At 33.3% G+C, this 17062-nt stretch overlaps 1 protein-coding gene across 1 annotated transcript; it reads left to right on the plus strand.

Moving 5' to 3' along the window:
- The first annotated feature begins 11559 nt into the window (after window positions 1-11559).
- Window positions 11560-15524, plus strand: LOC128206650 (keratin-associated protein 21-1-like). The gene is made up of 3 exons (XM_052909244.1): window positions 11560-11684; window positions 13198-13827; window positions 13972-15524. The coding sequence occupies exon 2, from the start codon at window positions 13204-13206 to the stop codon at window positions 13780-13782; it is 579 nt and encodes a 192-aa protein (XP_052765204.1). The 5' UTR covers window positions 11560-11684; window positions 13198-13203; the 3' UTR covers window positions 13783-13827; window positions 13972-15524.
- Window positions 15525-17062: the final 1538 nt, after the last annotated feature.

Here is a 17062-nt window from a genome sequence, read left to right on the forward strand (position 1 = left end):
AATTATCCTTGTTATTGTAAATCGTTCATACGTTGCTTTTTGGACACCATAATGACATAACGTTGGTTTTTACGTAATGAACAAGCTAAAGTGATGCAAACGGTATCCACATCAATCACAAAGTGGGTGGGGAAGGTCAAAAACTAAAACTTTGAAAATGCTTGTTTTATTTAGATTTGAGAAACGATCTTTTTCGGGGTTGAAACATTTATTTTTGGCGACATGTTTGGGGTTATTTAGGAGTTGAACAAATTTTACAAAATTTTTTTTTAACAGATTATGGATCAAAAAGCATTCACAATATTACGAAAAAGTCTGTCGACATAAGTACTTCGTCATTATGTCAAAATGCCACAGAATACTTATCCAACAATGTCTTGAGAGATCCTGATAATATTTTGTCAAATAAGAATGTTATTCAGAAAAATAATGAATTTTCGCGGTTGAAATTCATTTCCGGGTTACAAAAATGCTTAAATCTTTTTAAAAATAGCTGCAATCAACACAAATCCAGAAGACATTGTTGATTGGGAAGTCCCGATAAATTTAACTCTCAAACATATTATTTTTGCTTTACGACATTTCCGGGAAAGCGTAAACTTATGCTTTTTGAATAGAAATCTAATAAAATATTCTTTTCATAAAAATTCTTCAATTCCTATAATTACAGCTTTTTATGTTGCATCGGATATATCTTTAAGTCATGCTTGTTAAATACTGAACCTCAAAACTACATAGAAGTTGATTTTTTCAATATTTTAGATTTTTGGTCCTTCAATCGACTTTTTCATCGATAAGTAGTGAAAAAACCTAAATCTAAAAAAACCTTTGTTTTTCATTAAAAATCATTGTGCAAGATTATGGTAAACCTGAGAAGAAAAGTGTGCCTGGTGTGGGGCTCAGACTCACGGCCGCAGGAACACTAGCACGGCGCTCTTGACAACTGAGTTAAACGGGCAGCTGGTCACACAGGCTAGACTCGTCCGCACATTAAAGGGGCTGTCTAACAGATGATAAAATAAAAATTAATATTTTTGTCATGGCAGAGTGGTGCAGATGACTCGCGAATACTTTAAGCGATAAAGATGTATGAATGAAATTACAGAAAACCACTTCAGCACAAATAATGAAATCAAATGTAATTCATAATTTGTTTTTCAGGGGAGGGTTCGGGAGGGTTTTCCCCTCCCGACAACCATTAAATTTGGCATGTTTGACCTGGTTATAACAAGCATAATAATGTGAGTATTATAGATTATGAACCCGGGGGAGATTTCAGCATAAAAGGCAGTGTTTCTTTTTGGCAGAATTACACAATAACACTATAGCTACAGCGTCTTACTGGTGATTTTTTTACCAAGGTTTTCAGAAGGATACCTTTAGACGAGATGAAATGTATTGACATGTCTCGCTTAAACAGGCACATATTTCCGCACAGAATTTCTTTAAGTTAACATCTTTTCAAAATTATTCAGCTGAAGGCATGTATAAGCATGCAAGACAGTTTTAGACAAACTCTTTCCTACAAAGTAAAAAATGACATTTAAGTAATTAATTATTTAAATGGGGTGGGTTCGGGAGGGGTTTCCCCTCACGACAAGCAATGTTTATAATACCCTTTTCCTTCTGCATATAATCAGAAAATGCGGGGTCATCAGTTCGGCACAAAAACAGTGGCGGTTTTCGCAATATTTTTCAGAAGTTTTTAACATGCTTGTCGATTAGTGATTTTTCTTCGTGCAGTGTGCAATTTACTCTTCCTAACTGCTGTTTCGACTTGAGATAGAATATGGTCGAAATATATTTTCTTCTCAATTGTTTCTTCAAACACATCTATATGAATTACTTAAAAAGCGATATTGTTTATGTAAAATTAACAAGACATTTACAATGCCAGCTCTAATATAGTAAAGCATAGGCATAGCAAAATTCAAAACATTTTTATTATATGTGCCTTGTGGTGATTTATAGACATTTATAAACAATAGAAAAACAATCTTTCACTGTTTCAAACATATTGATATGTTTTTACTGTTTGAAATTTCAGCCAGCTCTCAGATAAATATCAAATGCCAGTGCTAAGAGGGCTGGGACACAATTTGAACAACTTCATTACCAAAATAATGTAACCTTTGTATACAAATTATAATTTGTTGCCCTACTTCAATAATTATAATTGAATGCCATTTTATACACTTTTAGGGTCTAAAATTAAATTATTATGTTTGTGGTAGATCGCAAAATATTTCAGTACGTTACTCTTAAAATATAGCTTTTGATTCTCACTCAGTGAAATTCATGTACATCACGATTTTACACTAAAACAAAACAAATTCACTACTTATTCTTTCTTTAAGTTATAGCACATAGGTTATGGCATGGTACAAGCCTCTTTATTTAGATTGTCAGAAAATGTGAATGCATCTCTGTAGCTCAGTTGGTGAAAAACTCGCCCTGTTAGCAAAGGGGTCCCGGGTTCCAGCCCTGCAATTGTGGTACTTTTTTTCTGTCCCAGTTGTACTTCAATGGATATATTCAAATTCTGAGAATAAATAATGACAATTTAACAGGTGGAGCTATGATCCTATTCATGTCATGTATTTTCATTTCTCAGTGATTTAATTTAAAGCTGCACTCTCACAGATTTACCGTTTTTACATTTTATTTTTTTTTTGCCTTGGAAAGAGCAACTTTTTGCGTAAATATCTGCAAACCAATGATAAAAGATTGCTGATAAAAGATCTGATTGCAGATTTTTATATTTCCTTTAAATTATGCACCAGTCAATTGTAACCACGCCACCGGGGATAGCCGGGGAAATGGGCCGTGTTTTTACTTTCCAGGTGGCCCCGCAGGGCAGGGTAACCGTGGTGGTTTTGTCTTAGCGCTAAATTTAGAGGAGATTGGGCCTTATTTTGAGTCTCTGGGGTGCGGGGGCATTTGGCCGGGGTTTTACCACCAGTTTGTTCCCACAGAGCGGGGATTTTACCGGGGGTTGGCTGGACCGAAAGTCAAAGTCCCCGCTATTCCCCGGACCTGAGGGGGGGGGGGCGTGGTTACATTTGACTGGTGCATTAATGTTTTATGTTTTTAAAACGTTACTAACGGTTTAAGAAAAATGAATAAAAAATTATTATTTTGAAAAAAGATATAAAATTTTGCGATCAATTTTTTTGTCAGCAGTCTTATATAACTTGTTTCCATGCATTTACACAAAAATTGGCTCGTTAAAAGACAAAAATAAGAAAGTTGTCAAAACGTTAAATCTGTGGGAGTGCAACTTTAAGGGACACCAGATTGTACAGTTGCAAGAAAAAAGAAATAGTGAAAACCTTTGCTAATGGCGCAATGCTTCTTTCGCTGTTTTTTGTGTTTTACCAATTTAAAATTTAACTGTTTGTGTACCATATAAATACCTGTTGATTTAAAAATATTGTCAGTATATGAGTCTGTTCTTATCAAGTCACTTTACCGTGCTAAATATTCACCATATGAACTGGGAAATAATATATTTACTGATGTTTGGACCATCTGGTGTCTAGCCCTTTCATAAACCATCTATCTGCCAATGTGAGTTTTAGATACATATTTGACAGTTTCATTGGAATTTATTTAGTATAAAAAAATATGTTTCATGGCTAAAAGCGTAATACATACTCAGGGCTTTTTCTATAGTACCCACGGGTTCGACTATCGGACCCATTCCCAAATCAAATATAAGATGTTTTTCCCAATCTTCAGAATTTTTTTTTAGACAGTCTTTTAAAATGTACTGGTTCATTTTCAACATCCTAATAAATTATGTGATGTAAAGTTTGTTTGATAATTGTACTCGGAAAATTGATTTTCATCACATTCAGATATATCTGTATGAAATATTATCTGTCATAATTGATTAATTGCAATAGATATTTACACCCAAGGATTGATATTTCAGCCATTTTGGTTCTATTAAAGGGAATTAAACTAATATAAAATCATTACCTAATTCGCAGGAGACTAGACAGCTTTTTCTTTAAACAGTTAATTTAACCAATTTCAGCTTTTTCACAACGCAAAATTATCCAAAATGTCTAGGGTCTTTTTCCAAATTGGGCAGAAAAAGCCCTGTTACTTAATAATGTTTTAAGAAAAGTGTAATTCAAGGGACATTTTCATACAATTGAGATCTTTTTTTGTAATGATACAAAAAAGCTGATTCTTTCATCTAATTCAAAAACTAAATAATGTCTAAACTGTCAAATGTGAGGTTGCATCTGTAAACTTCATCTTTGTTTAGGAAATCTGTGAATATAACTTTCACCACCCAGAACAATAAGTATCAATATAAGAAGTAAAAAATATTCTAGTTACTATTTCCTCATGTCAGGGACAATTCAATTAAAAAAACAATGGAAAAAACTGTTAAATACTATCATGTTGTTGTTTTTTTTCTAAATTTTAATAATATTTATTCCCTGTGGTCGGTCGGTTTGTCGGTCGGTCCGTTGCAACTTTGTCCGGAGCAAAACTTAAAATCTACTGGATGGAATTGGATTAAACTTCATACAATGGTAGAGCATAATGAGAGGAAGTGCCATGTACAATAACCATAACTCTATTATTGCTTAATACTGAGTTATTGCCCTTTGTTACTTTTTTTGTCTAGAGTATAACTTGAAAAGTACTGGATGTAATTCATTGGAACTTCATACAATGGTAAAGCACAATGAGAGGAAGTGCAGTGTTCAAGAACCATAACTCTATTTTAGCAAATTACAATGACAATAGTCCATATAAAGATAAAGTTGTCATTTATAGGTTGGCTTTTCAAATAGTTGACTGCAACTTCATATCAGGGCGGCGTTCGGGGGTATTAATCACCTTCAGTGGTAGCTCTATTTACCTTTCAGGTGGCCCCGCAGTACCGGATGAATTCGGTGGTTTTGTCTTTGCGCAAAATATAGCGGGGAATGGGCCTACCAAGAGTCCTTGGGGTGCGGGGGCATTTGGCAGGGATTTTACCATTTGGTCGTCCCCGCAGGGCGGAGATTTTAGCCGGGGGTTGGCTTGACCGGAAGTCAAAATCCCTTCTATTCCCCTGACCTGGGGGGGGGGGGGTTACAATTGACTGGTGCATAAATGCCAGCTTCACCAACCCAACTCGAACCCTTTAGTGAATGTCCTTATGAAAATACTATTTTTAGTAATTACATCAACCAGGTATAGTGGACATTTTTTAGTAATCCAATTCCTTAATAACTTATTATTAATTTGTTATTGTTTGCAACAGGTTGGAGATGGGGATGATGACAGACCAGCCAGCCGAACTCAAATTGGATTAGACATCATGCGGTAAATTATTAGTATTTCACAATCACTTTATGAAAATGTATCCAAACTGCAGCGGGTTTGAATCTTTTAAGGTTATCTTTTCTGTTTGTTTCATTCCTAAATGACATTGTTTCATGCTGGTTGTAAATTATTTCCGGCCACGGCCATGAAATTATATCATTTTCAAATTAACTATTTTGTTTGCTTTTTTATAAATTTAAGGTTTTTGACTTATCCCTGAATACTTCTTAATACATTTCAACATTCTGTAAAAGCACAAATGTATTGGTTCTTTTTTTATAGCCACCTGGTTGCTGAAGCTCGAGAGGACTTTTATGGACAAAAAAAGATAGTTCTGTCTGGAATTCCATACCACTTCCAGAGAATGGAAAGTGTCTTCAAGTAAGATGAGATTCTAAGCAAGTGCATTTCTGACTCCTCCAAAATGCTTCTTTGTAGTCAATTACCTTGGAGTTGTTTAATTCTCATCGCAAAATATTCAAACATAATATATTTCATCTATTTTGTCTTGATCTTTGAATCCGTCAAATTACACTATGACTATCATTATGTGACTATATCAACGTTATCAACGTTGACGTCATTTGATGTTGACGTCATTTCCTGTTCATTATATACATACAACCTGATGAAGAGTGAATGGCCAAAACGTTGTTTCATAAATAAATACATAATTTGTGTTGAAGTTGGACTTCTTTAATTATCACCATATGTGACTATATAAAATCTATGACTACTTAAAGAAGTGTGTATGCCTCAAATGATTGTTAACTGGTATACCTTCACAGTAGTAGTTAGTACTTTTATTCTGTTAAAACATTGCATTTATGTTATTTGCAGATTCTGATGTGCCAGCAGCCTGAAGTGGTCAAACAATTTGAAACTGGATGCAGCACAGAATCCCATATTTCAAGAAAATGCAGATGTTAGTCACCCTTGTCAAACTTGTTTGTGTGAATAATACAAAATGTGACATTTACAGCAAATATGTAATTATTGAGCAACGTAAAGATAATTGCAAAACTCTGTTCTGTTAATTTTTTGCCATATTTAGCATTTAAAACCAGATACTCTCAGTTTCTCTCAAATGCGCACATAGACTAAAACAGAAATACGCACATAAACAAAAGCAAAAATGCGCACATAAACTAACGCAGAAATGCGCTCATAAACTAAAGCAGAAATACGCACATAAACTTAAGCAAAAATGCGCACATAAACTAAAGCAGAAATGCGCACATAAACTAAAGCATAAATGCGCAATAAACTGAAGCAGAAATGCGCAATAAACTGAAACAGAAATGAGGTCTTCTCAAAGAAAACCATTTAATATATCAATAATGAAACACAATTGTTTTCTGTCCAAATTTGACATCCGTGGTAAATACAGATCTAATAGAGTCCATCCATCAAACTTCAAAGAAACAGGCTTTAAATGGAAATTTACAGCTGACATTCATTACACCTTTATGATGGATCAACAGTTACAGTTCAGTGGAGCTAAGTGCCCTTCAATCTTAAACATAATTGCAGCTAGTTAAGTACCATATTAATATCTGGACCAAATCTCATTAAAAGCTTTGTAATATAAAGGATGTTAAACTACAAGAAAATTGAAGGTCCAGCACAAAAAAAGTGTGTTAAAGCAATCTTCTTGATTCACATAATCAATGAATATCTGTGTACTGCAAGAAACAGTTGATGAAATAAAATTATGACTAGGATACTTTATGTGGACAGAAAGGTTACAAAAAAGCACATCCAGACTTTGACAGGAAATCGTTCTCATCCAGTGTATCTACTGTTTGTAACGCAAGATAGGACGCAGGATTCCATACGTTGGTTGCGTTCCTGAGACACTTTCGACGGGACTTAGCCTTTGGATGACGGCCGCCCTTACATTTTATTAACATTGGTGTCTGTAAAGCCTTAACTCATACCATTCCTGGTTTTCACATTTATTATGGTTCCACATGCGTGTGTTATAACCTATTATTGTACAAATTGACTTGAGAAACTGAGTTAGGAAACAAAACCGAAGGTCACAAAGGGAGTCTTTGCACACTTATTCTTATTGGAGAATAACAAAACATACAACCAATGGTAAGTATCTTGCTAGTTACCTTGCTTATGAATATGGCCGTTATTTACAGAAATTCGGATTCGTGGAAACAGAGACATTCTTATTCAAACAAGCACTAATTAGAAATTAATGAAGAGTGCTTTGACGACCTAAAATTGTTAAGAGTCCTGGGGCGGTATTCAATAAGCATCTTAGTATCAATGTTCAACTTAGTGAAAAATGGCCTTTTTTCTAATTTGAATTTTAAGGAAACGAACAATGTTTGTTCACAAAAATATGAAAAAAAAACAACAAGAAAATGGTCTAAACGATATATGCATATGAATAAATCTGATGAAAAGAAGCGGGTATTTAAAATAATGGCTGTCAAAATTTACAAAATTCTAACTAAGATGCTTATTGAATACGGCCCCAGGTAGGATTTCCCCTTTGTGGAGTGTAGAAACCAGGAAGTAATAGGTCCTTTAGGTCCTCTTTACATACATTCGTTTTGTATGTAAGTGCGTGTGTGAGTGTTTGTGTGTGAGAGAGTGGATTAAATTGAGTTTAATTCAGAAACATATATCAGAAATTGCACTAGAAATGACATTGTATATATAAACAATATATATATACATACAATTGTTAATCATTTCCCTAAATACGACATGAAACAAAATTCTATACAAATACTAAAACAATACCTTTTTGGCGAATATTTATGTTCATATGAATGCAAAAAAATGCAGGTTGAAAAATGCTTTTTGAAAGCATCTCAATACCCTTCCATTATATAGCAAAAACTGTCAACAAAAATGATATTTTTCTTCTAAAATTTTTCAAACAACCTTAGTTAAACATTAACAATACTTATCAAAATGTTAATCTCTAATCATCTGCCGGAAGAATATTGTTGTCTATTGTTTCTATAATATGCTCGTTATCATTATGTTTATAAAATCAAATTATGTCTTAACAGACAGACAGACAGACAGACAATTTATTTTGACTTGTACAATGTACATCGTCAACAACACATAATGATATAACATATAATGTCAACGTGTATGCAAAGTAACAGATAATGGAAACAAATTAGTATATATATACAAATATATATGTACAAAAGTATTCAATACTTCTAAGTAATTAAATTAAATAAACTAATATATATATATATATATATATATATATATATATATATATATCAGAGGATGAACATTTAATAGAATTATGTTCTAACATTAATCAAAGCGAATCTTTCTTTGAGAGCATTTTTAACAAACAGACATAAGTTAATCAGTTCAGCTCTATTGTTAGATTTCAACAGCTGCATATATTTAAATACAGAAGGTCTTATAAAGTAACAATTGTTGATATATTTCTTTCTTAAATTGCTAAAGGATTTACAAACACAAATAAAATGATATTCATCTTCGATGTCATTAGCGTTACAACACAAACAATATCTTTGGTTGCGTACAACGTTATTTCTATTGTATCTACCAGTTTGAATATGGAGTGGGTGCACGGACGGACAGCCGTAGTCTACAAAAGAAAAAACGTAAGCTCTTTGGTAAAATATCTAAATAAGGTTCATATTCCAGACAGGTTTTAAAATGTCTATACACATCTAACACCGTGATATTTTCTATAGTACTATACCAATCTTGTTTAAAAGTATCTATAATTCTACATTTGATTTTTTTATGAATGATTTAACATCAATATTGTAAATATCACCAAACACATAACTTAAACCATAATCATTTAATATCTTTTTAACATTATACACCCAATTACGGCAACCTTTATCACTATCACTCTTAGCCTGTTTGTATACATATTGTATGATTATATTGTCACTGTTAGCAACCTTAAACCAATAAGACAATATACGCACATATCTATGAATATATAATGGATATCTACCCAACTCTCCGTAAACAGTGGCATTGCAAGTGTTTGTTTTAACGTTCAGTAATCTTTTACAAAATTTCAAATGAATTCTTTCTAATTCCTTTGATTTAGTATACCCCCAAACCTTTGCCGAATAATTTAAAATAGAACCAACAAATGCGTCAAAGAACTGACACATAATTTTGGGTTTTAAGTCATAATCTTGACATTTACAAAATAATACGTTCATTGCCTTAAGTGCTTTGCCATTTAAATGTTCTTGGTTCAGGTTAAAATTTCCAGTATAATTAAAAACAACACCCAAATAATTAAAATCATCAACAACTTGTATATCATGGCCATTGTAAGTCCATCTTTCATTGGGAAATAATCCGCCTCTTTTACGAAACACCATGATTTTCGTCTTATCAATATTCACCTTTAATCCCCAGGTATTACAGTAATTTGACAAATTGTCCAAATGGGTTTGAATTTCTTCTGGATATTTTCCTACAATGGCCATATCATCAGCAAATAATAGCATAATTATGACAATATCATCTATTTGTAATCCTGAATTAATATCATTTTGTAAATACAATTCAATATCTTCCACAAATAAAGAAAATTACAAAGGGGACATAACTTCACCCTGACGCAACCCGACAGCATAGCTAAAGTATTCAGAATATGATGACAACGATTTTACACAAGATTTAACCTTCATATACATATCACGCACTATTCTAAGTATTTTCCCTGTATCCACATTTATACATTTTCAGCCATAGGGCATTTCTATAAATAGTATCAAAACATTTCATCATATCAACATATATAACATAAAACCTTTTGTTTCCAAACAAATAATTTTGAATAAGAGATAACAATATAAATACAGCATCAGTGGTAGAGCGCCCTTTTCTGAATCCGAATTGGGCATCCGAAATAATATCATGTTGTTCACAAAACTTTTCAACACGCTTATTTATAACAGTGGTAAATAATTTCGATAAACAACTAACTAAAGTAATTCCCCTATAATTATTTACATCAGAATATGATCCTTCTTTATGTAAGGGGATTATAATCCCTTCAGTCCATTGTTCGGGAAAATAACCCGAATTTAATATATTGTTAAACAAATCACATAGATGTGATGCTAAAATGTCTATAGTTTCAATAAAATATTCATTCCACATATTATCAGTACCATAGGCTTTACAACGTTTTAATGACTTAGTAGCATTTATTATTTCTTGTACAGATATTGCCTCGTCAAGTTCTGGAAAACTATTATTTGGTGCATTCAAATCATAATTAATATTAAAATCCTCTGCGTCATGATTAAGGCTGCCAAAGGCAGAGGTACTGAGATTTGCGAAATATTCTCGAAAATTATCGAGTGGAATTTTATTTGATTTGTTTGTAGTTTTAGACTTAAAATATTTCCAAAATTCTCTAGGCTTACTCTTTCTCAAATTTTCAATATCTCCCATTCTCTTTCTATAATCAATATTCTTTCTCTTACGAGCTATATTCTTGTACTGTTTTTTCGCATTGCATAATAACAATCTATTTGCATCTGACCTATCAGTATTAAAAATTCTAAGAGCATCTAAATACAAATCACGTGCTACAGTACAATCATGATCGAACCAATTCTTATTGTTAACATATATCTTAATATTGTATCAAAACAAATTTATATTGATTACATTAAATCAGTTCTCCACCTCTTTACAAATAATTATGGAAAACATATCGACAGGTCGGCTTATCGGCTTCTAAATGACGTTTTAGTGAAAGCGGGTTTAAAGTAAAAACTTGTAAGTGGCTTGGTATATAAAAATACAAAACACTGTCATTAAACGTCCAAAGAAGTAAAACATACCATTTTGAAGCACATGTTAGCAAAGTTAGTCATATAAAATAATAAGTTAGCATTCAAATGTATTCTGATCCCCGATCGATGACTAAAGAGTTTAACATACATGTATCTGAACCCAAAGTGATTAACTCTCTGTTTTGTTCAACTTCCCGAAGCGAAAATGGACGTCTAATTCCTATAAACATAAACATTCATATTATTAGATATAAAATAGCGGTGACCGATTTTCCTTATATCAGAAAACTAACTAATTGTGAACTAAGAAAAGTAATTGGGCACGAACTAGCGTTCTAAATGATGGAATGATTATGAAACATCTACTTTTATTGGATAAATTAATCATTGAACGTCATTCAGCGTGGAATAGAGACGGAACGGTTCTTAATGATGACAGAGTTCAGAATTATGTTTAAAAATTAGTATAAATAAGAAACATAATACAAGACCATCACTTTCTTTTTCATCTTTTTAGTTATACGGATACTTTAACAGTTACAGGTAAATTTACACAGTGTGTAATGGATTTGAATATATTTGTGGTTTAGAACAGTCGTATTTATATTTAAGCATCCTTAATATGCTTTAATTTAAATTGAAAGCGAATTTATTTATCTGGGTGGATGTTTTTTATTCCTCTTCCTTTAGAAAGCAAATCATCCGTTTTCTTGGAACTCTGTCAACAGTCATGCAATGATAGTTTGAAAAGAGCTGAAATCAATGCGATTGACATTATTTTCAGTTTAAATATGATGTATTTTACAACGACTGTGAAGAAGGTTATGTTAATTTATACTAATTTGTTAGCACGATGTTGCGAGAGATTGTGGTCTTGTAATAACCAATCTCACATGCGCCTAGGCTGGGAATCGAACACGGGTCGCCTTGGTGAGAAGCGAGTGCGCTTACCGGACAACCGGACATTGTTTTGGTGTTGTATCAAACAAGTCGTCTGATAATCGCAGCTCGCTCAATGTCGATTCGTGCATTATAAGTAGTTCCGGAATAAAATTGGGTTTTTGTATTTGTGAAATTTGTGGGTAAAGCATATTTTAGAAAATAAATTTATCTTCACAAAATGATGTGATTACAGTTATATTGAGCCAGCCGAAGTAAAGATTTTTTTAACTAATTATCCAGCACGATGATTGAAAATCATATTTCTTCCTCGATGTTCGGCGTTTTAAATCAAATAAAAAAGGCAGGAATTTTGAATAAAATATTTGATTGTTTGTGTGGTGATTAAGAATGTTTATCAAAAGATCAGTGACAAATGAAAATAATAAAATAGAATTAAGTAAAAAATAGCCAATTATGTTATGATTAGTTATGAGTATCGACCTAGTACCAGCGTTGAGGTACATTACAAATGAGGCAAGCTTCAAATTTGTATAGGCTAGGATTCATATACAATAATATAATGAAAACTACAGGTACAAGCCCAGTTGTTGAAAATTAACAAAAATAAATAAATACGGTTAGGAGACAAATGGTAAGGTCCCACACTACATAGAACTATGGACACAAACGTATAAACACCTCATACACAAATACACACCACAAACAAACACACACACACACACACTTGCTTTACCAAATAGATAATAAATTACTAAAATCATTCACACATCTGATCTACAAATGTTTTGAACCAAATTAGATATGACTTGCACACATAATCATGACACGAAAAGTGGAAATGGATATTACACACAAACATCGCACCCCAGGCTGTTTAAAGAAGGGAAGTTCAAAGGTTTAATTATTCGTTTATTGAAACATATTTAATAATTTCACACAATCAAGTCTCATGAAAGCCACAGATCTAGCTTGCAACGCAAGTTTGTTTTCTTTTCAGATCAATTGCTAAACTGACATTGAATTGATATGAATGGTTGTCGGCAATGAAGTTAACATTATGTAAGGAGGTCATGTTATAATTAGTGACACTGTCCTTATACGTGTAATATGTGCCTTATTTTTAAAGGAAATAAAAGTTTCGAATCAATTTCAGAACAAAATGAGTACCTTGTGTCTTCTTCTCCTTGCGGTTGTCGTCTTTGTAGCCGTGAATGGACAGGGATATTCATCCCATAGCGGGTATCGCCACGGCGGCGGACACATGTCCGGTGGCTACAGAAGGTACGGGGGCGGACATGGATACGGCAGTGGATATGGTAGCGGATATGGTAGCAGGTACGGAAGTGGATACGGAAGCGGATATGGAAGCAGTTACAGAGGTGGTCATCGATACGGTAGCGGATACGGTAGCGGATATGGAAGCGGATACGGAAGCGGATACGGAGGTGTAGGTCGATACGGTAGCGGATACCGTAGTGGATATGGAAGCGGATACGGTAGCGGATATGGAAGCGGATACGGTAGCGGATACGGTGGTAGATACAGTGGCGGATACGGTAGCGGATATGATAGAGGATACGGTAGCGGATATGGTAGCGGATATGGTACCGGATATGGAAGCGGGTACGGAAGTGGACATCGATACGGTAGTGGCGGATACAGTGGCGGATACGGCAGCGGATATGGTAGTGGATACAGTGGATACGGATCTGGCCATCGTTTTGGCGGTCGTTATTAATCCTCTACTGGCCGTTTAGTTGTAGCTCAGGGGATACACTCAACGGTATTGATTTATATTGTTTTAAAATGTTAACAATGATGATGGAATCCTTATAATTTCAATTCACTATAAAACAACTTAAATTCCGTAGATACAGAAACTCAAGATAACGAATGTATTTTACATGATGCCTATTTTTCTTTTCAGATTATATCATCGTGACGGTTGCTTTCTATGAAAGTTGTGCTGGAGAAAGTTTCTTTGTTCTGTTTTGTTTTATAATACTAAATTAAACCTAAAACAGATAATGGGTGTAAAATGTAATCCTATTCCCTAAGGATGTTCGTAGCTACTGGATACAATTTGCCAATGAATGATTTGTTCTTAAACCAATGACGCAGCTCGAATGTGTTAATATTTGGATGTTTTAACCTATGCCATGCCTTAATCATCTTCATTTGCATATTTTCTTTCCAATAACATAGTTCAAATAATTAATACTTGCAACCAAACACCTTTTAAGTATTTTTTAATCTTTGATGCGAAGAAAACAAACTAATAGCATTAACTCTGATATATATATATGTTTAACATAAACGCGGTATTCCATGGCTCCATTATACTTTCGTACAAAACTCTTTTAAAGGACACATTGCATCATATGAGTTTATCACGCATCAAACAATTTTGACTGATTGAACCTTTTTTTTAAATAGCTTAATGATTGGTGAAAAGCTGAAAGTACTTGTAGGAAATTAAAAAAATCATCGATTTTCCGCATTATTGTTCAACTTTACAGCTGAATTAATTACTATAAGTTACTTTACTTTTCGTGCATACTGAATAATATTTTGTTTTCAACTGATTAATATGCGACAAGGCATAATTTTTTTGGCTTACATTTCCATTTTTTTTCATGCCTTGGTATTTTATGCAGGAACTCAAAACTTTTATGAGTTCTTGCATTGAATGTTTAAGCATTAGATAAAACTATTGTAAGAATCAGTTTCTAGATAGTAAGTTTCTAGCATTATCATATGTTCACTGTTTTGAGGGAGGTTTCTTTCAATGATCAATATTACTACGCCGGTAATTTAGCGAGGGGAGCTTATGATTAAAATGAGAAACACTTTTCTGGACAAAAAAGAACACTAGACAATGTTAATTTCGACGAATTTGTCACTACAGTCAATTATATTATATTTGTCGCATACAAATTGGTCGCAACCAAAATACCATTCGGTATGAACAATATTAATATGAAAATCTCCAGAAACAAGCACAAGAGTCATAAGTCTAAACATAAACACTATTTTATGGCACAGCAGGGTGAACGCTTAAGACGTATAAATACTTACTTATTCAGTGATAGAAAGAGTTGAATAAACATTACGAAGATCAATGGTGTTATTCCTTAAGTTGGCTACAAGTACTTATGGTACTCCATCTATCATTTCGCTAGTGTTCATTAATCATAATTGTTTATCACGGGGAGGACTCATAAAGTAATGAGAATAACGTTCGTTTGTGGTGAATTAATATACGTAAATACCATCAACTTGGTAATATTTTACTTCAAACTGTTTAAATGTTGAAGGTGTTATTTCTTGTTTTTTTTGTTTTGTTTTTGTATTTCATAGTCTCCACCATTGAAAAAATTGAATAAAAAGAAACTTAAAACCTGACATTTTCATGTATTTTATTTTCAAAACAAAATAAATAGTTCCAGTGTAGTCATAATGGTGGAGAAATCCAGTCGAATAAACAAGCATGAATATAAACAGTCGATTAAAAATAATTTGTCTGAGATATGAAGACATGTTATCGATACACACATTATGACATACACAGTTTATAGAACTGTCAATCGGGAACCAGTTTAAACGTCCAAAAATGATAAGTATTTTAGTGGCTAGGCGGGGGATTGAACCGGAGACCCTTGGGTTGGGTTGACAGTCAAGTGTCTTACTAGAAGACGATAGATCCGCCACGATGTGTGCTTTAATGTCAACCAGGGTATTTCATTTATTAAAAGACGAATCATATAGTCTGTGTCATGTGCTATAAGCGTGAATATAGTTGTTAATGAAAATACACACTAGAAACATAAATATATATATACATATAAGAGATATATAATATATACTATGTGTAAAGTTGCTGTTATGGTGTAATGGTTTTATTGAACTGAATTTTTTGTTCTGCTTATAATGTCCGTTCAATTGAGTAGGTTTGTGGAATGTTATTTTGATAGGAATGCAATGAAAAGGTCACTGTGTTGTGGCCATGTTGTTTATGTATTCTGAATATAGATATAAGAAAATTAATTCTTGCTACTTGGATTGCTTTTGTAGTTTAATTTGATGCGGAAATGCAACGCTTTTGTTTTCGAACTGCTAATACACAGATCCATTTGACGGAGTAACTTCGTATAAGACAGTAAGTACACACTATGAATCATATATGAAACGCCGCATGCTTTAGAACAAATTAAACGAAGTGGTGATCAATCTTACGCCCAAATTAATGTAATGCTAATTTAAAAAAATATATCAAGGTTGTGTAAAACGACAGTGAATACATCAGATTAGAGTATTTATGAACTCCTTAGACTGAATCATGCGGTTTGACAACATGGTAATAGAGATAGAAAGGTTGTTAATGTTGAATGAATGAATGAATTCACTAATACGTTCACACTTGTACAAACGAGTAAAATAAATGCTTTGTTATTTAATATTCAGGGTATATAATGTTAGAAAACCAGATGAAGATAATTTCGTTTAGCATTTATAACTAATAAACATTCTTATATGAACCATCGGATTAAAAACAATCATGAAAACAAACAAAACATATATACTCTACTCTTATAATACTGAGCGTGTGCTTCATATGCACGTATATGTAAACAAAACAAAACTTCGGGAGAGGCAAGCTAGCTCATCAGGACTTCAGAAGAGGCACACTCGCTCCTTCAGACTTAAGGCGAGGCAAGCATGCTCATCATGACTTAGGGAGAGGCACAATGGCTCCTTAAGTTTTCGGGAGAGGCAAAACAGCTCATCAAGACTTAGGGACAGGCACACTTGGTCAACCAGACTTTGGGAGAGGCTAAATACCTTATCAAGACTTCAATTGTAGCGCCCACGGGGTTGGGACATAATGTTGCCAATAACGAAATGACGATATGTATGCCTACAATTTATACAAAAAAAACTATAAACAGCTGTCATTTAAATAATTTTAGGCATATAATCAGAATACTTATTGATAGTTACAAAACGAATATTTACAA

This window comes from Mya arenaria, chromosome 10 (assembly GCF_026914265.1).
Source record: "Mya arenaria isolate MELC-2E11 chromosome 10, ASM2691426v1".
Taxonomy (NCBI): Eukaryota; Metazoa; Mollusca; class Bivalvia; order Myida; family Myidae; genus Mya; species Mya arenaria.